The sequence below is a fragment of the Dendrobates tinctorius genome, unplaced genomic scaffold, assembly GCF_039654945.1.
Source record: "Dendrobates tinctorius isolate UK_male_01 unplaced genomic scaffold, ASM3965494v1 ptg000194l, whole genome shotgun sequence".
Taxonomy (NCBI): domain Eukaryota; kingdom Metazoa; phylum Chordata; class Amphibia; order Anura; family Dendrobatidae; genus Dendrobates; species Dendrobates tinctorius.
In genome coordinates, this window is record NW_027361861.1 from 549212 (window position 1) to 573763 (window position 24552).

At 45.9% G+C, this 24552-nt stretch overlaps 1 protein-coding gene across 1 annotated transcript in view; it reads right to left on the reverse strand.

Moving 5' to 3' along the window:
- STARD9 (StAR related lipid transfer domain containing 9) overlaps nucleotides 1-24552 on the reverse strand; it is a 292466-nt gene that overhangs the window by 97405 nt on the left and 170509 nt on the right. The window contains exon 20 of the mRNA XM_073552673.1: nucleotides 9230-9333. Within this exon, the coding sequence (XP_073408774.1) occupies nucleotides 9230-9333 (104 nt within the window). The remainder of the gene's footprint in view (nucleotides 1-9229; nucleotides 9334-24552) is intronic.

The window sequence follows — 24552 nt, forward strand, 5'->3', positions numbered from 1 at the left end:
CCGAAGGCCCCCGTCGCCATCTTGGATTCGGGGGCCTGCAGGAAAGGAGCCCCCGGCAGCAGCGCTGCACATTGCGCTGCCGTGGGGGGCTCAGGGAAGCACGGAGGGAGCCCCCTCCCTGCCGATGCTTTCCTTTAACCCCCGGTACACCGCGATCATGTTTGATCGCGGTGTGCAAGGGGTTAACGTGTCGGGGGCGGTCCGTGACCGCCCCTGACACATTGTGCCGGGTGTCAGCTGTGATAATCAGCTGACACCCGGCCGCGATCAGTGGCGCTCACCACGTGGGCGCCGCTGATCGCGGTAGACATACTATCCCGTCCATGGGCATAGGGGCCCAGGTCCCATGGACGGGATAGTACGTCTCATGTCAGGAAGGGGTTAATGTTAGCATTCTGGTCTAGAAAAATAGGGACAATTTGGATGTTGAGGAAGGATGATGACCACAAATTATTACAAATTTACTGGAAAAACTAAAAAGGTTACAGTAAAAACTCTTTGGCACAACTGTCAAAAACTCCAATAAAATTAGTAGTCTTGGGCTATCAAACAATGAAATCTGAGATCTGGTATGATTACGGGGTGGTCTTCTGGACAGATTCAAATATAATCTCTTATTTTAGACTCAGTCCATAAGGCATGCTTTAGGTCCACCTTGAACAGCAGAATTGCATTGTTTTCTGTATTAATTATAGCAATTAGTGAAACCAAAACCAGAACCACAAGAACACATGGAAGTCTGCAGCTCGCAGAGACAGGAGAACAAGACGGCAATACAAGGCAGTATTGAGTAGGATTACCTGCAGTAACACATACTACATCATTCAGACAGAATGAATGTGGCTTTTTTGCAGCAGTTTTAGGTAAATGTATTGTAACAGAAAATGGAAAACAGACAAGAAACAGCGAGAAGCTGCGACTTGGTGATAATAGACTCAGGTTTCAAGAATTGAGATTAGTTGTAACAACTTAGGCTGTCGGTTAGTCTCTGATCACAAACCCCACACCAATCGACGGGTCTCCTGAAAATCGGACAGGTTTTGTAATCTGAGCAGGGTCCGTGTTTCAGAAACGCATTAAAGGGAATCTGTCACCCATTTTTTGAGATATCATGTAAAGATATCATTGAATTGTATGTTACCTAAGGGTACCGTCACATTTAGCGATGCACCAGCGATCCCGACCACGATACGACCCGGTCAGGATCGCTGGTGCATCGCTAAGTAGTCGCTAGTGAGCTGCCACACAGGCAGGTCTCACCAGTGATGCAGCAGCGGTCGGCGGTCGTTACTTACCTGTCAGACGCTGCGATGAAGACGTCCTCCTGCCCGCGTCCACGCATCGCTCGTCGGTGCCAGCAGGAAGTGGCCGACGAGAAACGGCCCAGGACGTTATCGCGCGATCAGCAATAGACAGCGGGGCAGCCGGTCGGAGGTAAGTATCACACATAGCGAGATCGCTAGCAATATTGCTGCTGCGTCACAAAATCGGTGACGCTTAAGCGATATCGCTAGCGATCTCGCTTAGTGTGACGGTGCCTTAAGTATTGTAGTCGTACTTTTGATCCTCCCTGTCCCCGCACCTTTGATGCATAAATACCTTTTTTGTTACTCTTCCGATTTATGGAAGAGTGAAGACTTCTGGGTCATAGACGCAGGGAAAAATACCGGCGCATGCGCAGTAGCGATTATATGCTTTGCCCACAGTTGGGCAAAGCATTCTGCGCAAGCGCGAACGGCCTTATCATTGCGCAGGCGCGAATAAACAACGGGCATCTGTGATATTCACAGAAGAAATTACGTCCAGCAAGCCAAGGTGGGGGGAGAATAAGCCACGCCCATCGGACCGGACCACGGAGATTTCTATAAATCGGAAGAGTGATAAAAAAGGTATTTATGCATCAAAGGTGCGGAGACAGGGAGGATCAAAAGTACGACTACAATACTTAGGTACCGCACAATTCAATGACATCTTTACATGATATCTCAAAAAATGGGTGACAGATTCCCTTTAATCTGTCCTAACAATCCCCTGGTTATTGTCTGCTGTTAATAGAGTACAGGGAAAAGAAGCGGCAAATGCCAATGACCAAATAGAAGGATTATTAATGTCATATACACTGTGTTCCAAATTATTATGCAAATTGGATTTAAGTGTCCTAAAGATGTAATTTTTTGTTTATCAAATAAACTCATAGATGCTATTGTGTATCAGGGCTCTTTGGATCAATGAAATCAATCTCAAATGCCTGTGATAATTAGTTTACCAGATGAGCTCAATTAAAGGAAAGCTACTTAAGAATAATGTTCCACATTATTAAGCAGGGCACAGGTTTCAAGGAATTTAGGAAAGAAAAAGGATCTCTCTGCTGCTGAAAAGCATCAAATAGTGCAATGCCTTGGTCAAGAGATGAAAATACTAGATATTTCCCAAAAACTTAAACGTGAACATCGTACTGTTAAGAGATTTGTGGTTGATTCTGAGCACAGACATGTTTGTGCTGATAAAGGCAGAATGAGGAAGGTTTCTGCCAGGCAAGTTCATTGGATTAAGAGAGTGACTGCTAAAAAGCCATTACAAACCAGCAAACAGATATTTAAAGCTGCTGGTGCCTCTGGGGTCCCTCGAACCTCAAGGTGTAGGATCCTTCAAAGGCTTGCTGTGGTGCATAAATCTACTATTCGGCCACCCCTAAACGGTGTTCACAAGCAGAAATGGTTGCAGTGGGCCCAGACATACATGAAGACTAATTTTCATATAGTCTTGTTTACTGATGAGTGTCGAGCAACCCTGGATGGTCCAGATGGATGGAGTAGTGGATGGTTGGTGGATGGCCACCATGTCCCAACAAGGCTGTGACATCAGCAAGGAGGTGGAAGAGTCATGTTTTGGGCCGGAATCATGGGGAAACAGCTGGTAGGGCCCTTTAAGATTCCTGAAGGTGTGAAAATGACCTCTGCAAAGTATCTAGAGTTTCTGACTGACAGCTGTCTTCCATGGTATAAAAAGCAGAAACGTGCCTTCAGGAGCAAAATCCTCTTCATGCATGACACTGCACCATCTCATGCTGCAAAGAATACCTCCGAGTCATTGACTGCTATGGGCATAAAAGGAGATAAACTCATGGTGTGGCCACCATCTTCCCCTGACCTCAACCCTATAGAGAACCTTTGGAGTATCATCAAGCAAAAGATCTATGAGGGTGGGAGGCAGTTCACATCAAAACAGCAGTTCTGGGAGGCTATTCTGACTTCATGCAAAGAAATACAAGCAGAAACTCTCCAAAAAACTCACAAGTTCAATGGATGCAAGAATTGTGAAGGTGATATCAAAGAAGGGTTCCTATGTTAACATATAACTTGGCATGTTAGGATGTTTTGGAGTTAAATGGCTTTTTTGTTCAGTGAATGTGACCTCTTAATGCTGCAAATTCCACAAATGAGCATTTTCAGTTCTTTAAAACATATCAAATGTTTAGAAATTCTACTGTGCCTAATAATTTGGAACAGTGCAATTTGAGTTTTTATTCATTTTGGAGATTATACTGTTATTATTGGGAGGTTTCTTCAATAAAATTTGATGTATACTGTATGACTTTTATTAGACTGACTGTCATTTGTACCTACTATTTAGGAAAATCAGAGAAAAATATCATTTGCATAATAATTTGGAACACAGTGTATAAGCAACTAAAGCAGGCTGCTTTTGGGACTTTTTTTTCTTTTTTACATAAGTGCAAGTTTTTAGGATTAAAGATAATTCTTCCAATTGGGTTTTGTTAAAAAGTTTGGACCATTTGTGCAGCGAAACAAAGTGCAAAAGCCATTCATACCTTTTATGTGGTCTGTTGTCATAAATCAGCTGAGAGGAGCTCAGAAAAAGACAGATAAGAATTACAAACTTCCCATGAGACCATCAGGGCGAGCTCACTGACAGTTTCTCTGTTATCTTATTCTGCGTCCAGCAATAGACAGTACAACACAGGCTACAGAAGGTAAATGGTGTAACATTTTTCATGAAACCCAACTTTAAAAATCATCCAAATACATGCATATGTTCACAAAAGGTGGATGACTCCTTTATGTAAAATAAAGGGCAATATTTCTGCCAGGTTTAAGGACCTATGCCGCTTATAAGCCTGTAACAAAATTTATGCCATCAAACAAAACTTGAAGTTCAAAAAAATAAGATGCAATAAGAATAAGATGTTTGAGTCCCTGTGGATGCATGATTTGTGGCTGTTAGACAGCCTTATTGCATGCAGGGATTCCCTAACAAACAAGTGATCCCCACATGTGTTCTGGCTGTCAAACAGCTGCAAAACATGCAGCTGCAAGGACTTGAACATAATATATGAACTCGCCCAAGATACTCGCCTAACACTCGAGCGTGCTTGGAAAACATCTTATCCGAGCAAGCTCGCTCATCTCTAGTTTTTCCATTTATTTTATGTTACTAGCAAGCTATACACTTCTTATGTTACATAGATTTGTGCTGTTTTCAGGTCGGTCACACAATACCAGGGCCTGGTTTTGCTGCCATGCTTCTCTATTGAGATATACTAAGTAGTAAACATTTCCACTTTTCATAATAGTAAATTTAATAGAAGAGGAAAACATTTCAGGCAATGATTCTGCATTTCATTTTAGTGGAAGATGCAGGAATGAATCTCTCTTACCTTACACGGCGTTATATCTCCTTCATGATTGCAGAGAGAAAGATAGGATAACGTAACATATTTGCTTCATAACCTTGCAGGAAATGACATCCTATGGAGGCTTGGATAGACTAAACATCTCTATACACACATTTGTAGCAAAAGAGTCTACACTGTCAGGCTGCACGCTCCACCTCTCCTGCCGGAGACCGCCCAGGCTAGTGCAGGGGTCTGCCTGGTTATAGTCTACCATAGCATAATGCAGCTCTCAGCTATATCGCAGATCAGTCAGATGACTGTACTGAAGGACTGGGAGAATACATTACCTCTCGCTGTGTGACACAAATGTAGCATCCTTTACAGAAAATCACAAGCCTCAAAAAAAAAAAAAAAAGCAAGATACCTTCACCACAATATCAAAACATTCAAATATTTATGCTAATGAATGCAAACATCAGAAAAGCAATGTAAGGTAGATATAATGTATATAGTGGGGGACACAGTTCGTTTTTGGGAGCCACAAACAATCCCAGGTGATTTTAAGTAATATAAAATAAAAATATTCATTTTTTTTATTAATTACATTCTTAATAAAGCATTGTCCCTCAGCAGCTACAAGTTTTTCCCCTTGACTTCAGCTGAGTGTTTAAGTTTACTTAGTGAAGAAACACTCAGGCTGAGTTCACACGTGGCGTTTTTTTCCGCGTTTCCGCGGCGGTTTTAACCGCGCGATTTTGCCGCGAAAACGCGAAAAATAAGCATCCCATGCATTCCTATGGGATTCCGCAATGCTGTGCTAATGCTGCGGTTTTTACCGCGGCGGAATCGCTTCGCGGTAAAAACCGCAGCATGCTCATTAATTTGCGGAATCGCGGCGATCCCGCACCCATAGGAATGCATTGTTCCGCTTATTTCCCGCATGTGGCTGTGTACACCATGCGGAAAGTAAGCAGAACAATTGCGGATGGTACCCATGGTCAGGAGGAGAGGAGACTGTCCTCCAGGCTTTGGGTACCATATCCCTGTAAAAAATAGAATTTAAAATAAAAAATATTGTTATTCTCACCCTCCGACGTCCCGCGCAGCCTTCCCGCTTCTCTTCACGCTCTCGTTCCCAGTAGTCCTTTGCGAAAATGCTCGCGATTACGTCCCTTCTCGCGGGATCGTGAAGTCTCGCGGTCATTCGCGCGACGTCATCGCGAATTACCGCGAGACGTCGCGATCCCGCGAGAACTGACGTAATCGCGGGCATTTTCGCAAAGGATTACTGGGAACGGATGCGCGGGACGTCGGAGGGTGAGAATAACACCGTTTTTTATTTATTTTTTTTTACATTCTATCTTTTACTACTGATGCCGCATAGGCGGCCTCAGTAGTAAAAAGTTGGTCACACTCGTCAAACACTATGTTTGACGAGTGTGACCAACCTGTCAATCAGTTTTCCAAGATCGCTTGGAGAACGCTAGCATTTTGCAAGCTAATTACGCTTGCAAAATGCTAGTTTTTCCGCGGGAAAAGCGCGGGAATTTAAAATGCGATTTTCCCGCGGACTGGAATTCCGGAATTCTCGCGGTAATTTCCGCAAGAGTTCCGGTACGTGTGCACTTAGCCTTAGGCGGAGGTTAGGCTCGGTTTACTTTTACAGTACGTTCTGACGAACGTATACGGATGGATTGCAAGAAGGCTGTATACAGACATCCATTGCGGCACATCCATAGACTGAAATGGGAAATGGGTAGTACGAGAGCGAGCGAAAGAGAAAGAAAATGTTGCTTTGACAACATAGTCTCAGTAGTGGTTTTTTTAAGACTTACATTTTTTTTCGTTCCCCAAAAAAACATATGAAAGATTTATACGCTTTGTCTTCCTTTGTTCTATATGAGAGACATACTGAAATGTATAGGAGCATGTTTCAATATAGTGGGGGGAATAAGTATTTGATACCTTGCTAATTTTGCCCACTGACAAAGACATGAACAGTCTATAATTTTAAAGGTAGGTTAATTTTAACATTGAGAGATAGAATATCAAAAATTAAATCCAGATAATCACATTTTATAAATAGGGTCTAAATTATTTTCCCAGAGGAGCATTGCACGGCGAATAAGCCTCCTTACCTCGACAAGCCACAGCTGGCATGTCACTCTCCGCAAGGAGACACCTTCCTCTTTCTTTCTGAAGAGGCAATTTGCATTTTATAAATATAAATTTATTTGCATTTTGCAGTGAGAAATAAGTATTTGATCCCTCTGGCAAACAAGACTTAATACTTGGTGGCAAAACCCTTGCTGGCAAGCATAGCAGTCAAACGTTTTTTTGTAATTGATTAGGTTTGCGCACATGTCAGGAGAAATTTTGGCCCACTCCTCTTTGCAGATCATCTCTAAATCATTAAGATTTTGAGGTTGTCGCTTGGCAACTCAGAGCTTCATCTCCCTCCATAAGTTTTCTATGGGATTAAGGTCTGGAGACTGGCTAGGCCACTCCATGACCTTAATGTGCTTCTTTTTGAGCCACTCCTTTGTTGCCTTGGCTGTATATTTTGGGTCAGTGTCTTGCTGGAAGACCCAGCCACGACCCATTTTTAATGTTCTGGCGGAGGGAAAAAGTTTGCCACTCAGGATTTTATGGTACATGGCTCCATCCATTCTCCCACTGATGTTGTGAGGTAGTCCTGTGCCCTTAGCAGAGAAACACCCCCAAAACATAATGTTTCGACCTCCATGCTTGACAGTGGGGACAGTGTTCTTTGGATCATAGGCAGCATTTCTCTTCCTCCAAACACGGCGAGTTGAGTTAACACCAAAGCGCTCAAATTTTTGTCTCATCTGAACACAGAACCTTCTCTCAATCACTCACAGAATCATCCAGGTGTTCATTGGCAAACTTCAGATGGGCCTGTACATGTGCCTTCTTGAGCAGGGGGACCTTGCGGGCACTGCAGGATTTTAAACCTTTACGGTGTAATATGTTACTGATGGTTTCATTGGTGACTGTGGTTCCAGCTGCCTTGAGATCATTAACAAGTTCCTCCCATGTCGTTTTAGGCTGATCTCTCACTTTCCTCATGATCAAGGATACCCCACGAGGTAAGATTATGCATGGTGCCCCAGACTGATTGAAAGTCATTTTGTATTTCTTCCATTTTCTTACTATTTCACAACAGTCTTCTCACCCAGCGCCTTACGTATGGTTTTGTAGCCCATTTCAGCTTTGTGCAGGTCTATGATCTTGTCCCTGACCTCCTTATAAAGCTTTTTGGTCTTGCCCATGTTGTAGAAGTTAGAGTCTGACTGATTAATTGAGTCTATGACCAGGAGTCTTTTATAAAGGTGACTAAGTAAGGGTACCGCTACACTTAGCGATGCACCAGTGATCCCGACCACGATATGACCTGGTCAGGATCGCTGGTACATCGCTAAGTGGTCGCTAGTGAGCTGCCAAACAGGCAGATCTCACCAGCGACATAGCAGCGGTCGGGGGTCGCTACTTACCTGTCAGACGAGGCGATCCTGATGTCCTCCTGCCCGCGTCCACACGTCGCTCGTCTCCACAGCAGGAAGCCCAGGAAGTGGCCGACAAGAAACGGTCCAGGACGTTCTCGTGCGATCAGCGATAACCAGCGGGGGAGCCGGTCAGAGGTAAGTATCACACATAGCGATATCGCTAGCAATATCACTGCTGCGTCACAAAACCAGTTATAGCGATATTGCTAGCGATATCGCTTAGTGTAACGGGCCCTTAAGACAGCTATCTTTAATGTCGGTAACCAGTTGTTTAGGAGCATCCAACTGGTCTGTAGGAGACGGAACACTTAATGGTTGGTAGAGGATCAAATACTTAGTTCTCACTGCAAAAAGCATATAAATTTATATAATTTATACAATGTGATTTTCTGGATTTTATTTTTGATATTCTGTCTCTTAATGTTAAAATTAACCCACCCTTAAAATTACAGACTGTTCATGTCTTTGTCAGTGGGCAAACTTACAAAATCAGCAAGTGATCAAATACTTATTTCCCCCACTGTATGTCACAAATGTATACATTTTCCTGTCTGCACCGTTAAAAGCTAGTTGAATTAAAAAAATAAATAAAAATGTTTGCTTGACTTATGGCACATGCTTTCTTATATATTTAACGTACAAGTTCAATTCATATCTCATGGGTCTGCAGACATGCAAATGTGAACCAAGCCTTAGCAATAAAGTTTACCCAATCCTGGTCCCCCCTTCCTGGCGCTTATCTACCGTACCTAGTATGGACAACATTAATGAGGTTCTGCAGCAGCTGGAACAATTTAATGCCCGGACATGATATAATTACATCTTCTGAAAGCTATTTGTATTGGAATATGATCATAGCAAACAAATAGCAATCCTGCTGTGCTGGCACCTATGAATTTGTCAGCTTAGGTTCAAGTTATAGTATTGCTTATGTCACACGTACTCATGTATTTTGATGCAGATTTGTAAATAAATGGAAGAAATATAATATGCATTTTGTTAAATCATTCTTAAATAATGATGTCTGATTTAATATTACTTTTACAATAAAAGATGTTGAAAGTACCTTGTGTTTAAGATGAGAGAATTCCCTTTAGAAAATGAGGAGAAATCCCCGGACAGGTCCAGCCAGTCCAGAGAACAATCACTGACAGAAGATGCCCGACTGTCCTGTAGAAATAGAATCAGGATTAGTGGTTAGCAGCATGGGGTTATATTACTATACACAAAGGGTTAAATGGCCACACACAATGTCAGTCAAAACCTTTGATCTTGGCGTAACTGTATGACTATTAAATGTCCATGGAAGGGGGGGGGGGAGAGGGGTCCTCTGACTATTCTCAAGATACTGTTGGAAAGAAGGATGGGGTTGTTTGCTTTTAACATGCCCAGTCCTTTTGTTCTCAAGCAGATAAGCTGCTGTCACATGAGTCGGCCAATGGGGAGTAAGCCAGAGGAGTAAATACTGGAGGGTAGTAGGTAAACAAAAGCACAGTTTGTCCCCTCAGTGACCAACAATCCATCTTTTTACTGATCTGAGATATAAGAGACTAGCATCCTCCCATGGGTGACAATCCAGGAGCTGTCAGCTGTACACTATAGCTGACAACTTGCTGCATCAGCCAGAATTAGTGTTGGTAAGGACTATAGTCGCTCATCCCCTTAAATGCTGTCAATAATGACCACAGCATCTAGATAGTTAACAGAGTGTGGGGGATTCCTCTCTGTCCCCATCGGCACCCTGAGATATTGATCATGTGGTTCTGATGATTGCTATGGCAGTTCATGGCCAAATAATGGCCCTAAAGTCTGCCGGCTACAGCGGCCTGTTCAGAAGTTATCAACATTTTGATGGTGGGGCATGTCCTAGCTAGCTATGGGAGCAGACGTGCAGGGGAGACCTCCCACCAGGGATAACTGAATTAATCCTGCAAAGCCACTAAGGAATCACCTTTTTCAAGCCGCAGCGGACAGCTGAAGGGTCCGGTCAGGCATGGGCACCGATCTGTGCTTGTGGAGAGCGGAGATGACGCAGCGGAGACAGTGGGATGCGGGCGCGGGAGAAGCAAGCTGCATTCAAGATGGCGCGGCCGCCAAGGAGGAGGCGGCAAGAGCAAACGCTAAGTGCCAGCGAAGATGGAGACTGCCGCCAAGCTGAGAAAATATGCAAGAGAAGAGGGAGCAGGGGAAGCAGCTGCGAGTACTGAGGCAGAATCCAACCCTGAAGAGGAGGAGGAAGCGCTGTCTGACGGGGAAACTGAGCCACAGGATGGGGTAGGAGCAGGTAAGGGCCCCGTCACACACAGCGAGATCGCTAGCGAGATTGCTGATTTTGTGACGCATCAGCGATCTCTCCAGGGATCTCGCTGTGTGTGACATCCATGAGCGACCGCCCCCCCCCCGCCAGGTATCGCTGATCGTGCAGGATCGTCCTGGGCCATTTTTTGATCATTGGTCTCCCGCTGGCCAGCACGCATCGCTGTGTGTGGCAGCTGGAGACCAACGATCAGCGACGCTGGGTGCCGGTATCTAGGGTAAACAGCGGGTAACTAAGAGCCGTGCGCTGGTCCTGATCGCTAGTGAGTCTCTATGTGACAGGTCACCAGCGATCAGCCCAACTATGTCCCAGCGATCCCATCCATGTCTGATCGTTGGTGGGATCGCTGGGACATTGTTGTGTGTAACTGGGCCTTTACATGGAAGCAGCAGCCGGGGTCCAGGAGCAATTGAAGCCTGGGGGAGAGCCGACCCTTAGAGATGTTTTTGTGCTGGTCTCCTCATGCAAGCAGACTTTATGTAAATGTGCTGACCCAGCAAGTGCAGGATGTGAGAGGGGAAATGTCAAATATTAATGTGGCCAGGCAGAAGGTAGATAAGCGTATGTGTTATGAATGAGTCACCGTAGGAGGCAAAAGCAGAAATACAAGCTAAGTCCAGAAAACCAGAGAAGTTGGCAACTATCAGATTGCAGACCCCTGAACCTATCAACACAACTAGCAGTAGCCGTGGGGGGTTCCTACGAAGCCCTAGACCCCTCGATCATAGCCGGAGAATTACATAGGATTAAAGAAAGAAAGGGGAAATCTAAACTGCCCCAGAGCAGACCCCAAAGCAATAGGCAGCCCCCAACATATAATGACGGTGAAGCAAGATGAAAATACTAACACAGACAGAAAGATAGACTGAGCAAAGACGGGGCCCGCAACTATCTAGATAGGAAAGGACAGGAAGGCTGCTGTCTGCAATCTGCCAAAACCCTATCAAAGACATAAGCCAACAAGCTGATATGAAAAAGGCCCTGAAGCAGCTAGGCTTCAAAAACTAAATCAGCACTCGGGTATTTTCAGAAGACAGAGCTAAATGAATTCAGCACACCCCAGCAGGGAATGGCAGAAATCCAGAAACACAAAGCAAAACAAAGTCAAAGCACCAAAGCAAAAGGCCGAGCAGCAAACTTAGCTTTAGAGGAGCAGGAATTCAGACTGGTCTCCAAGGATCCCACAGAGAAATCACCCGCAGGGCAGAAGGGCGTCGGCAGCCTTATATCCAGTCCGTAACTCCACTCAGCCAGTCATCATCATCAGCCTCAGGTGTTTGATAATCAGGCTCACTACCTTTCTTTACCAGAAGAGGGAGTTCCTCAGGCCTCAGTAATGAAGGGGAAAATGAACTCACAACAGTACCTCCCCCTTGAGGAGAGGTCACCGAACCCTCAACTACTCCACCAGGGCGATCAGGGTGAGCCCGATGAAAGGCACGCACCAATCTTTTGGCATGAATATCAGAGGCAGAGACCCAGGAATTATCCTCCTGACCATAACCCTTCCACTTAACCAAATACTGGAGTCTCCGTCTAGCCAGACGGGAATCCAGTACTTTCTCTACCTCATATTCCATGTTACCTTCAACCAATACAGGGTCTGGAGGTGCCACCCCTGGAACAACTGGTTCAACAAACCTCTTCAACAAAGATTTATGGAACACATTATGGATTTTAAATGTGACAGGAAGAGCCAAACGAAAAGAGACCGGATTAATAATCTCCACAATCTTGTAAGGTCCAATAAATCTAGGCTTAAACTTAGGAGAAGCCACCTTCATAGCAATATTTTTTGATGATAACCACACCATATCACCAACCTTAAACTGGGGACCAATGGTCCTATGTCGGTTGGAAAACCGCTGGGCCTTTTCCTGGGAGAGAGACAAATTATCCACCACTTGGTCCCAGATCTGGTGCATTCTCTCCACCACAGTGTCAACACCTGGGCAGGCAGAGGGCTCCACCTGCCCTGAAGAAAATCCAGGATGAAACCCAAAGTTACAAAAAAAAGGTGACATCAAAGTGGCAGAACTAGCTCTATTATTTAAAGCAAATTCGGCCAAGGGCAAAAATGAAACCCAATCATCCTGATCAGCAGAAATAAAACATCTCAAATATGACTCCAAGGTCTGGTTTGTTCTCTCTGTCTGCCCATTGGTCTGAGGGTGAAAAGCAGAAGAGAAGGACAACTGAATTCCCAGCCTGGAACAGAAAGTTCTCCAAAATCTATACACAAACTGGACTCCTCTGTCAGATACAATGTTCTCAGGAATCCCGTGCAAACGAACCACCTGTTGTAAAAACAGGGGCACCAACTCAGAGGAAGACGGCAATTTAGGGAGTGGTACAAGATGAACCATCTTAGAGAACCTATCACAAATCACCCAAATAACAGTCATCCTCTGAGAGACAGGCATATCAGAGATGAAATCCATTGAAATATGGGTCCATGGCCTCTTGGGGACAGGCAAAGGCATCAACAACCCACTAGAGCGAGAACACGATTTAGACCGGGAGCACGTCCCACAGGACTGCACAAAATTCCCGACATCACGAGACAAGGAGGGCCACCAAAAAAAACGACTCACCAGATCTCTAGTACCAAAAATACCTGGATGACCAGCCAAAGCAGAGCAATGAACTTCAGACATCACTCTCTTCTTCCAGTGGTCAGGAACATACAACTTTCCACTGGGACAACGCTCAGGTTTGTCCTCCTGGAACTCTTCCAGAGCACGTCTCAAATCGGGCGAGATGGCAGAAAGAACTACCCCTTCGCCTAAGATGGTAGCAGGCTTGGTCACCACAGGAGAATCAGCAAAGAAGCTCCTAGAGAGGGCGTCTGCCTTGACATTCTTTGTTCCAGGAAGAAAAGAAACCACAAAATCAAAACGTGTAAAAAACAAGGCCCACCTAGCCTGTCTAGGGTTCAAGCGCTTAGCCGACTCTAGGTAAATCAAATTCTTGTGGTCAGTGAGGACCACGACTTGATGCTTAGCTCCCTCCAACCAATGTCTCCACTCCTCAAATGCCCATTTCATGGCCAACAGTTCCCTATTCCCCACATCATAGTTACGTTCAGATGGAGAGAACTTTCGGGAAAAGAAAGCACAGGGATTCATTTTAGATGTTACAGGATCCTTTTGGGACAAAACAGCTCCTGCACCAATCTCAGAAGCATCCACCTCTACCTGGAATGGAAGTGAGACATCAGTTTGCCGCAAAACCGGGGCGGAGGTGAATCTTCGCTTCAGCTCCTGAAAGGAAGAAACAGCCTCCGGAGACCAATTTAACACATCAGCACCCTTTTTAGTCCAATCAGTCAATGGCTTGGCAATACTAGAAAATTTTGCTATAAATTTCCGATAAAAATTAGCAAACCCCAAAACTTCTGGAGGGCCTTCAAAGAAGTGGGCTGAACCCAACCGTGAATGGCCTGTACCTTGGCCGGGTCCATTTCAATAGTTGACGGGGACAAAATAAATCCCAAAAAAGAAATCCTCTGTACTCCAAAAAGGCATTTAGATCCTTTGACATACAGGGAATTCTCCCTCAAGATCCGGAACACAGTTCGAATATGTTCCACATGAGAATCCCAATCCTTGGAGAAGATCAAAATATCATCCAGATAGATAATCAAAAATTTATCGACAAAATCTTGGAAAATATCGTTCATGAAGCACTGGAAGACAGAAGGGGCATTAGTGAGCCCAAAAGGCATCACCAGGTACTCAAAATGTCCCTCCGGAGTATTAAACGCCGTCTTCCATTCATCCCCATGCTTAATGCGAATAAGATTATACGCCCCCCTGAGGTCAAGCTTGGTAAACCAGCAAGCACCTTTAACTCTGGAGAATAGATCAGAAATCAGGGGTAACGGATACTGATATTTAACAGTAATTTTGTTGAGGGCACGATAATCAATACAAGGTCTTAATGATCCATCCTTTTTGGCTACAAAAAAAAAAAAAACGGCACCTAAGGGTGACGAGGATGGTCTAATATGACCCTTCTCCAACGCCTCCTTAATATAGGATCGCATAGCCTCGTGCTCGGGTACAGATAAATTGAAGAGCCGACCCTTGGGAAATTTACACCCCGGGCTCAGTTCAATTGCACAGTCATAACTCCTATGAGGAGGCAGAGACGCAGACTCATTCTCACTAAATACATCATAAAAGTCCGCCAAATAATCAGGAACATCATGCGACTGAGGAGAGGTGGAAAACACCGGAGCCTCACTAAAGGCACACCGACAACCCCAACTCACCACAGACACAGATTTCCAATCCAAAACTGGATTATGAATCTGTAACCAGGGAAACCCCAGAACAATAGTATCATGCAGATTATGCAACACCAAAAATCTGCAATTTTCTTGATGGTCTGGGGCGACCCGCATTACCACCTGGGTCCAAAACTGGGGTTTATTTTTAGCCAAAGGAGTAGCATCAATCCCCCTCAAAGGGATAGGCGTCTGCAGAGGTGTCATCGGAAATCCACAACGTTTAGCAAAATCCAAGTCCATTAGGTTTAGGGCTGCTCCCAAATCCACAAAAGCCTTGGCGGAAAATGTGGACAGGGAGCAGATCAGAATAATAGCCAGAAGAAACTTAGGTTGAACACCCCCAACAGAAAACGTGTGTGCAAAGCGTTTCTCTCGTTTAGGACAGACAGAAATAATATGCGAGGCATCTCCACAGAAAAATCACAACTTATTACGCCTTCTGAACTCCTGACGCTGCTCTCTGGAAAAAACTCTATCACATTGCATAGGTTCAGACATTTGTTCAACAGGTGGCAACACCTTTCGTGCAGCTTTGCGTTCGCGCAAACGCCGATCAACCTGAATGGCTAGTGACATAGAATCGTCAAGACCAGAGGGAACAGGAAATCCCACCATAGTATCTTTTACGGCTTCTGACAACCCCTTCCGAAAGAGAGCAGCCAAGGCATTATCATTCCAGGTAGTAAGTACTGCCCACTTTCGGAATTTTTGACAGTACAATTCAGCAGAATCACGACCCTGGCTCAATGCCAGCAGGGTCTTTTCAGCCTGATCAATGGCATTAGGTTCGTCATACAACAACCCCAAAGCTTGAAAGAATGCGTTCACATTAGTCAGAATAGGATCATCTGGTTTCAAAGAAAACGCCCAATCCTGGGGATCGCCACGCAGCAAAGAGATGACAATTTTAACCTGCTGCGCGGAGCTCCCTGACGAGTTAGGCTTCAAGGCAAAAAATAATTTACAATTATTTTTGAAATTCAAAAATTTAGACCGATCCCCAAAAAATACATCAGGTGTAGGAATCTTTGGTTCAGCAGCATGTGAATGAGCAAGGTAGGTGGAAATTCCCCGCACTTCCGCAGCGAGCTGCTCCACACGATCAGACAATTGCTTTATCTCCATTGAGAGAAAAAAAAATTCCCCCTACGGCCTCAGAGATATAGAGGAAAAAATATACACTTTTTTTTTTTTTCTTTACAATTCTTTCCTGCTATTGAGTACCCTAGAATCTGCGGTATGGCGGGTGATTCTGTTATGAATGAGTCACCGTAGGAGGCAAAAGCAGAAATACAAGCAATAGGCAGCCCCCAACATATAATGACGGTGAAGCAAGATGAAAATACTAACACAGACAGAAAGATAGACTGAGCAAAGACGGGGCCCGCAACTATCTAGATAGGAAAGGACAGGAAGGCTGCTGTCTGCAATCTGCCAAAACCCTATCAAAGACATAAGCCAACAAGCTGATATGAAAAAGGCCCTGAAGCAGCTAGGCTTCAAAAACTAAATCAGCACTCAGGTATTTTCAGAAGACAGAGCTAAATGAATTCAGCACACCCCAGCAGGGAATGGCAGAAATCCAGAAAAACAAAGTCAAAGCACAAAAGCAAAAGGCCGAGCAGCAAACTTAGCTTTAGAGGAGCAGGAATTCAGACTGGTCTCCAAGGATCCCACAGAGAAATCACCCGCAGGGCAGAAGGGCGTCGGCAGCCTTATATCCAGTCCGTAACTCCACTCAGCCAGTCATCATCATCAGCCTCAGGTGTTTGATAATCAGGCTCACTACCTTTCTTTACCAGAAGAGGGAGTTCCTCGGGCCTCAGTAATGAAGGGGAAAATGAACTCACAACACGTATGGGTGCAGTGGTGGTGAGGGTGAGCACCACAGAAGACAATGTAGTTAAAGTACAGAAAGCTGAAAAGAAGTTTACACAACAATTGTCAGAGCTGGCTGCAAAAAATGAGGATCTCAAGAATAGCTCCAGAAGGAGCAATCTCCGGATAGTGGGAATTCATGAAAATACAGAAGGGAGGAGCCCTACTGAGTTTATTGAAAATTGGCTGAGGGAGAAGTTTGGGAACGCGCCGTTGACTAAAGTTTTTGCAGTTGAAAGAGCTCATAGGGTCCCACCAAAGCCTTCTGCCCCTGGATCTAACCCTCGTACTATGCTGGCCAAAACTCTAAATTATAGAGATCGGGACATCATCCTGAGGAAAGCCAGGGATTCAGAGGACCTTACAATTGATGGGCAGAGGATTACTTTATATCCGGACAACTCTGCTGCAGTCCAGAAACAGAGAATGAGGTTCAGCGGTGTTAAGAGAAATCTTCGGGAATTGGGTGTGCAATATTCCATGCTTTTCCCTGGGAGGTTACAGGTAGTGGCCTTTGACAGATGTTAATATGTATTGATGTCTACAAGATGGCGGGAGGTGGGAAGGGACGACAATTGCGGAGGAATACATATTGTAAGTGTACGACATAGAGGTTTGGTATAGAGTACGTTAGCTACGGGAGAGTGTTTGCAATGGGCTAGAGGAGCCCCACTCTCAATGAGAGGTAGAAGTTTTTGTTCTGGGGAGGGATTGGGAGGGATCTGGGAGTTGGATGGATGGATGGGTGGGGGGGGAGAATAGACAGCGCAGCGCGTATGGAAGAGGGAGGACTATTTACAGCCTATTGGGGGATCGTATTAAAATACTCAGTTGGAATGTAAGGGGGCTAGAGGACAGAACCAGAAGGGCGGTTATCCTCCAGTATGCTCGAGAGCAGGAGGCTTCGATGATATGTCTGCTTGAGACTCATTTGTCAAGGGAGAGGGTGGATATATTACACAGAAAGCATATCATTCCACCTTCTCCATGTACTCAAGGGTAGTGACTGTCTTTTTTTTTTTTTGTTTTAAATTCGTTTAAGTAGTGACTGTCTTGATCTCTTCCGGCACACAATATGAGGAAGTGGAGGTGCATACGGATGTGGATGGACAATACATGGTGGTGACATGGAAAATATTTGGAGTGTTGCTGTGTGTGGCGGCTATGTATATCCTGCCTCCTTACTCTAGCAAGAACATTCAGAAAGTGATAGAGCTGACTGGACGTAGGGGGGGGGGCTTCCTCTCTTGATTATTGGGGACCTCCACAACATATGCGACGAATTCTGGGATAAAAACAAAAATACTCAAAATAGGTCTCAGAGTCATTTGACTGCATTTGGTACATATATTCAAGAAATTGGACTGCTGGATATATGGAGGGTGAGGCAAGTTGGAGAGAGGGGGTATTCTTGCTACTCGCCAGCACATGACACCTTGTTCAGAATAGACATGGCTCTTGGAAATGGGATGCTGGATTTGATGGTTTGGGATGTGAAATACTTGCCTCCGGCTATTTCGGATCATAGTCCAATAGAGGTAGAATTGCGGTCTGCGGGGGCACAAGCCGGGTGCAGGGGAGAGTGGAAAATTCACCCTTCTTGGTTACACAGCTTGGACCTAGAAAGTATACAACGGGAAGTGGAGGAATACTTTGTTCTCAATGACGGAAGTCCTGATATATCTACCATTTGGGATGCGATGAAAGCATACTTGAGAGGTCTGCTATTTAGAGATATTAGTAGGTGTAAGTCGAGAACAATGCAGTTAGAAAAGGAAACTATGGAGAAGTTAAGGAAAACGGAGGATGAGATGGTTACACTGAATACCCAAGATGCTAGAAAAAGACTAAGGGAAGCTCAGGAGGAGGTGAATAAAATCCTTTTGGAATAGGTAGAGAGGAAAAGGGAGTTCCAGCAGTTGGCAGACTATCAGGACGGGGAAAAGGTGGGCCATATATTATCACTGGTGGCTTCGGCCCAGCTAGGAACCCCATATGTGCACTCTTTGAATTCAAGGGATGGCACGAAGATGTCAGATAATTCGGACATTCTGAATATTTTTATTGACTTTTATAAAGATTTATATTCCTCTTGGGCGGGGGCTTCGGTTGAGGACACTGTGGCATTCCTAGAGGGGGTGAAACTTCCCAGATTGGAGGATGAGGATAGGAAAAGTTTTGAGGCATCTATCACAGATGACGAGTTAAGTAGGGTGCTGGGGTCAATAGCAAGGGGGAAGGCACCAGGGGTGGATAGGCTACCGGTGGAAATTTTTAAAAGCATGGAGGAGGTACTAATTCACAAACTTAGGGTAGTATTGGAAGAGGCAAAGGATAGAGGGATTTTACCGACATCTATGAGGGAGGCCATAATAGTGGTACTGCCAAAGAAAGATAAAGACCTACGATTGCCAGAATCATACAGACCAATTTCACTGTTCACAATGGATGTCAAACTTATGGCCAAGGTGTTGGCAATTCCGCTGACGGGTGTTGTTTCTTAATTAATACACCCGGATCAGTCTGGCTTTATGCCAGACAGGTCTATGGCTGTTAATCTGAGAAGGCTATTTATGAATATGCAACTGCATGCGGACAACTATGGTCAGAGGGCTATCGCATCATTAGATGCCCATAAGACATTTGATAGTTTAGAGTGGGGTTATTTATGGCAAGTCCTGCGTCGTTTGGGATTTGGTCTGCAATTTAAATTGTGGGTTCAATTACTGTACGCACATCTGTTGGCTAGAATTAGGGTGAATGGGGTACTGTCTCATACCATAGAATTGCATAGGGGAACTGTTATGGTCACGTGTAACTGGACATACCGCCTCCAGCAGGGCGAATTTATATGACACGCGTGACCCTGGATACACCGCCTCCAGCAGGGCGAATTTAAATAATAGAACGTCCAGCCAGATACACCGCCTCCAGCAGGCGAATTTCAGTAGTACACGTATGTCTGGATACACTGTGGGTTCAATTACTGTACGCACATCTGTTGGCTAGAATTAGGGTGAATGGGGTACTGTCTCATACCATAGAATTGCATAGGGGAACTGTTATGGTCACGTGTGACTGGACATACCGCCTCCAGCAGGGCGAATTTATATGACACGCGTGACCCTGGATACACCGCCTCCAGCAGGGCGAATTTAAATAATAGAACGTCCAGCCAGATACACCGCCTCCAGCAGGCGAATTTCAGTACTACACGTATGTCTGGATACACCGCCTACAGCAGGGCGAATTTCAGAATAAAGGGGAAAACAATTACAAGGGTGGCCCTGCGATAGGGAACGGAGACGTAGAGACCTCCTGCACTCCCCTGAGTCAGTGTCCCTACACTCCTAACGATCCCTAGGCCGGTTCCGCACCGGGCGCCGATCACGATACCTGAAATCCCTAGCTCGCCCTGAACCAATCCCTTACTAGTGAAGTGGACGATGCAGAAACTAATCCCACCACTGCACTAAAACACACATTGAGGAAAGTGACAAACAGGGAAACACCACTTAGCTTTGCTCTGTTGCTAATGCTCCCAGCAACAGAGTCGGACACCTGAGTGAATCTTTTCCTCCAACCGGATCCATTACCTGAGTGCAGCTTTCCAGCAACAGAGTCCAGCATCTGAGAGCAGCTTTACAGCAACAGAGTCCAGCATCTGAGTACAGCTTTCACCATAGCTGCCACTCCACGAAGCTTTGCAAGAACTCCTCGCTGACACCATAGCTGCCACTCCACCAAGCTTTGCAAGAACTCCATACTGACACCATAGCTGCCACTCCTCCAAGCTTTGCAAGAACTCCTCGCTGACACCATAGCTGCCACTCCAGGATTCTGACTGAGCTGCCCGGGACTCTTCTCAAGTTCCTTCCTTCACCAAGGATGGTTGGAAAAGACCAATATTACCAACAGTGATTGCAACCACCTGATGAGGAGCCTTATAGGTAAGAGCCAGCAATCATACCTGCTTCATAATCATGTGCAATAACACCAACCACCACCGGGGGCAAACTAGAATAAAAGACACCACTGTGTAATAACCCTAATGGCCACCGGGGGCAAAACTAACTCCAAGCAACCAGCTCAAAGGAAAAAAAAGGTTACTTATTCAAAACCTGTCATATCCAACCTGGATCATGACAGTACTCTCCCTCAATGAGGGGCCTCTGGACCCTCAAGACCGCTCCTCATCAGGGAACCACCTACAGAGGGGACGCCCAGATCCAGAGTTAACCTCTGCAACTACCTGTACCTCAGGTTAATGACAAATGGGCACCGCTGGTATTGGTAATGTATGTTCTGGCGGCGTTGCACAAGGAAATCCCCTCTGACTCCTTCCACACCAGGGCTCTGACTGTGCTGCAAGGAGCTCTCTCCAGCTCCTTTCTCCACCAAGGATGGTTGGAAATGACCACTATCACCAACGCTGATTGCAACACCTGAGACTCTTTTATAGCAGAGCCAGCAATCACACCTGTATTCTAATCATGTGCACTAAACTAAAGAAACAGAGTGCAATGATGCTCACCACCACCGGGGGAAAACTTAAAACAAACCACACCACAGTGCAATAATCCTAATGGCCACCGGGGGCAAAAACCACCTAAGCCCAGCTTAGAAAAAAAAAAGGTTACCTGTGCTTTTCATCTGTCATGATCCAGCATGGATCATGACAGTACCCTCCCCTTAATGAGGAGCCTCAGGACCCTCAAAAACGCTCCCCATCAGGGAACCACCTACAACGGGGATGCCCAGACCCAGAGTTCACCCCAGCAACTACCTGCATGTCAGGTTGATAACAAACAAGCCCGCTGGTATTGACAACGTAAGTTCTGAAGGCAACACACATCTCCAAAGCACTGACCTGGGGAACGGGTTGTGTATGTGTATGTTTGGCATGAGCTGGTAACACTCCACAACACACTTCCACTGGATGTTTTTTGGTGGCCACCCATACACGCTCATTCACACACAGGTCCGGACCTGAACGTTTATTGCCACTCGTTCGTTTGTCACCACTTGGAGAACTCTTTCTAGTAATGACAACAGAGGCGTCCCCCTGTGTCACCACACTCACACCCCCGCACTTCACCAAGGGGTACACCACCCTCCAACCCCTTCCACCACGAGGTCTGCACCTCCCAAGGTTGGCCAATGGCGAGGGTTGAGACTTGCCCCTTCTCTCCTGCAGCACATCTGCTGCCCCCACCGGAGAGGAAGGGGTCCGTTGAAGAGAGACGGCAGAGACAGTAGTTCCTAGGCAGCAGCCCTCACACAAGTGCCCCCAGCTGACCACTTCCCTCGCCCACCAATCTATTACCGGGTTGTGTCTTTTCAGCCAAGGGAGGCCTAACACAATAGGTACTGGCATTCCCTCCAAGACGTAGCATGACAAGGACTCCTCATGATGTCCTATACGCAGATGGATATTCTCTACGACCTTGGTCAAGCTCCGCTGGCTCAGTGGAACAGAGTTTATGGCCTGGACGCTTATAGGCTCGGCTAGCGTCTTACCCCTCAGACCATGAGTCTGGACAAAGCGAGCATCCACCAGACTGACTCCTGCTCCGCTGTCCACAAGCACCGGTATCAAGACCTCTGCTGACATGGTACCTTGGGAGAGCAAAATGGAGGAAATGTATACTCCCTGGTCGCCTCCCTCCAAGCGACCAGGGGAATGCAGCTTCTCAGATGGCACGAATAACTGGGCGCGCCTTCAAGACATGACCAGTCTGCCCACAGTACAAACATGCCGACACCACTCCCCGAACCGTGGGCAGCTCCGAATTCAACTTAGCTACTCTTACTTGCATGGGTTCGTCAGGAGACTTGGCATGAACTGGGCAGGCTCTCATAAAATGGCCAGGCTTCCCACAGGAAAAGCATACCCCCCCACCACGACGAGCCGCAGACACCCCCTTTTTTCTATCAACAACACCGGACTGTCTGGGTTCCTCCGTCCACACTGGTGGGTCCTACTCCCTAGCGAGGACATCAGGGGGCACTTTTTGTATATGTCTTTACCTAAGGCGTCTATCCACCCGGATGGCAAGGGACATGGTGGCCTCCAGCGACCTGGGGGCGGCGTACTGCACCAGAGTATCCTGCAACTTTGGAGACAAACCCTGCACAAATTGGCCTCTAAGTGCAGAGTCATTCCACTGAGTGTTAGTGGCCCACCTCCTAAACTCTGAGCAGTACTCCTCAGCGACCCGGGCTCCCTGTTTACACCTACGGAGTCGCGATTCCGCCAGGGCGACGCCATCTGAATCCTCATACACAAGCGCCAAAGCCGCAAAAAACTCGTCCACGGACTCCAATTATGGAGAATCGTCCGGTAGGGAGAAGGCCCAGGATTGGGGATCCCCTTTAAGAAGGGACATAATGATTCCGACCCGTTGGTCTTCACTCCCTGATGAACGAGGGCGCAGCCTGAAATACAATTTACAGGCTTGCTGGAATACCAAGAATTGATCTCTCCCTCCAGAAAATCTGTCAGGGAGGGATATCTTGGGTTCTGGCTGAGCCTGTTCCTGAACCAAGCCCTCAGAGCCCACCAGCAGCTGCAGCACCAACCCTCCGCGCAGCCCCCTAATCTCATTAGTAAGGGTCTGCAGCAATTGGGCAAATGGCTGAACTGGGTCCATGGTTCAAAAAAAAGTTGTGGGTTGGTGATAACGTCACGTGTCCCATCCTTTGCACTTCAGGGGTCTCATGCCCCCTCCATCAGGAAATACCACACGGTACATACATGTATCACAGACATAAATAGTTTTGAGAGGACGCTGGATTTCAAAAAAATGAGCGCCAACAGGTCAGATGATGCAGTGTCAAAGTTCAATGACATCACTTAGTTAGCAATTCAAATGAGATATATTACAAAAATGTGAGTAGTATAAAAGATTTTCTCTTTTTTTTCTTTTTGATTTTCTTTTTTTCCTGTTAAAATTATAAACCTGACATTCCTGAAATGTAAGTTTAATCAACAATCTTTTATACTACTCACATTTTTGTAATACACCATTTGAATTGCTAACTATGTGTTGTCATTGAACTTTGACACTGCATCATCTGAACTGTTGGCGCTCATTTTTTTTAAATCCAGCGTCCTCTCAAAACTATTTATGTCTGTGATACCTGTATGTACCGTGTGGTATTTCCTGATGAAGGGGGCATGAGACCCCTGAAATGCGTAGAATAAAACCACTGCAATTATACAGCATTCTCCTGGAATTTCTCTTAGCGGCAGCGCGGAATATAACTACGAATTCCCTTTGGTTTTATCATTTCTTCTGGTCATTGAAGACCTGTGGATCTGCAGCAGCCGCTACCTACACGCCTTTATCTCATCCTAACCAGGTGAGCATATTTCAAGATATACTGTCTTTTGTAACGTGGATAAGACCCTATTGCGCTTTTTGTCTCCCCCCCTTTTTTCTTTGTGCAATAGTGCCCTATCCTTTGTGACACGGCCAGCAGGCCGGTAACTAATAAAACAAGACAAGGGGTAGGGAAACAGTTACAACGGTGGGCCCTGCAAAAGGGAAAGGGGACGTGGAGACCTCCTGCACTCCCCTGAGTCAGTGTCCCTAACGCTCCTAACGTTCCCTATGCCGGTTCCGCACCGGGCGCCGCTCAGGATACCTGTCGCCCTAGCACGCCCTACACCTATCCCTTGCTAGGGAGCTGGGTGGCGCAGGCACTGGCCCCACCGCTGTACTAATAAACACGAAGGAAAAACACAAACGGGGAAACACCACTTAGCTTTACTCTGTTGCACTTGCTCCTGGCAACAGAGACCACCACCAGAATGCAGCTCTCCTCCTGAGTCGCTGCCACCAAGCTCTGTCAAAGCTACAAGGAAATCCCCTCTGTCTCCTTCCACACTAGGGCT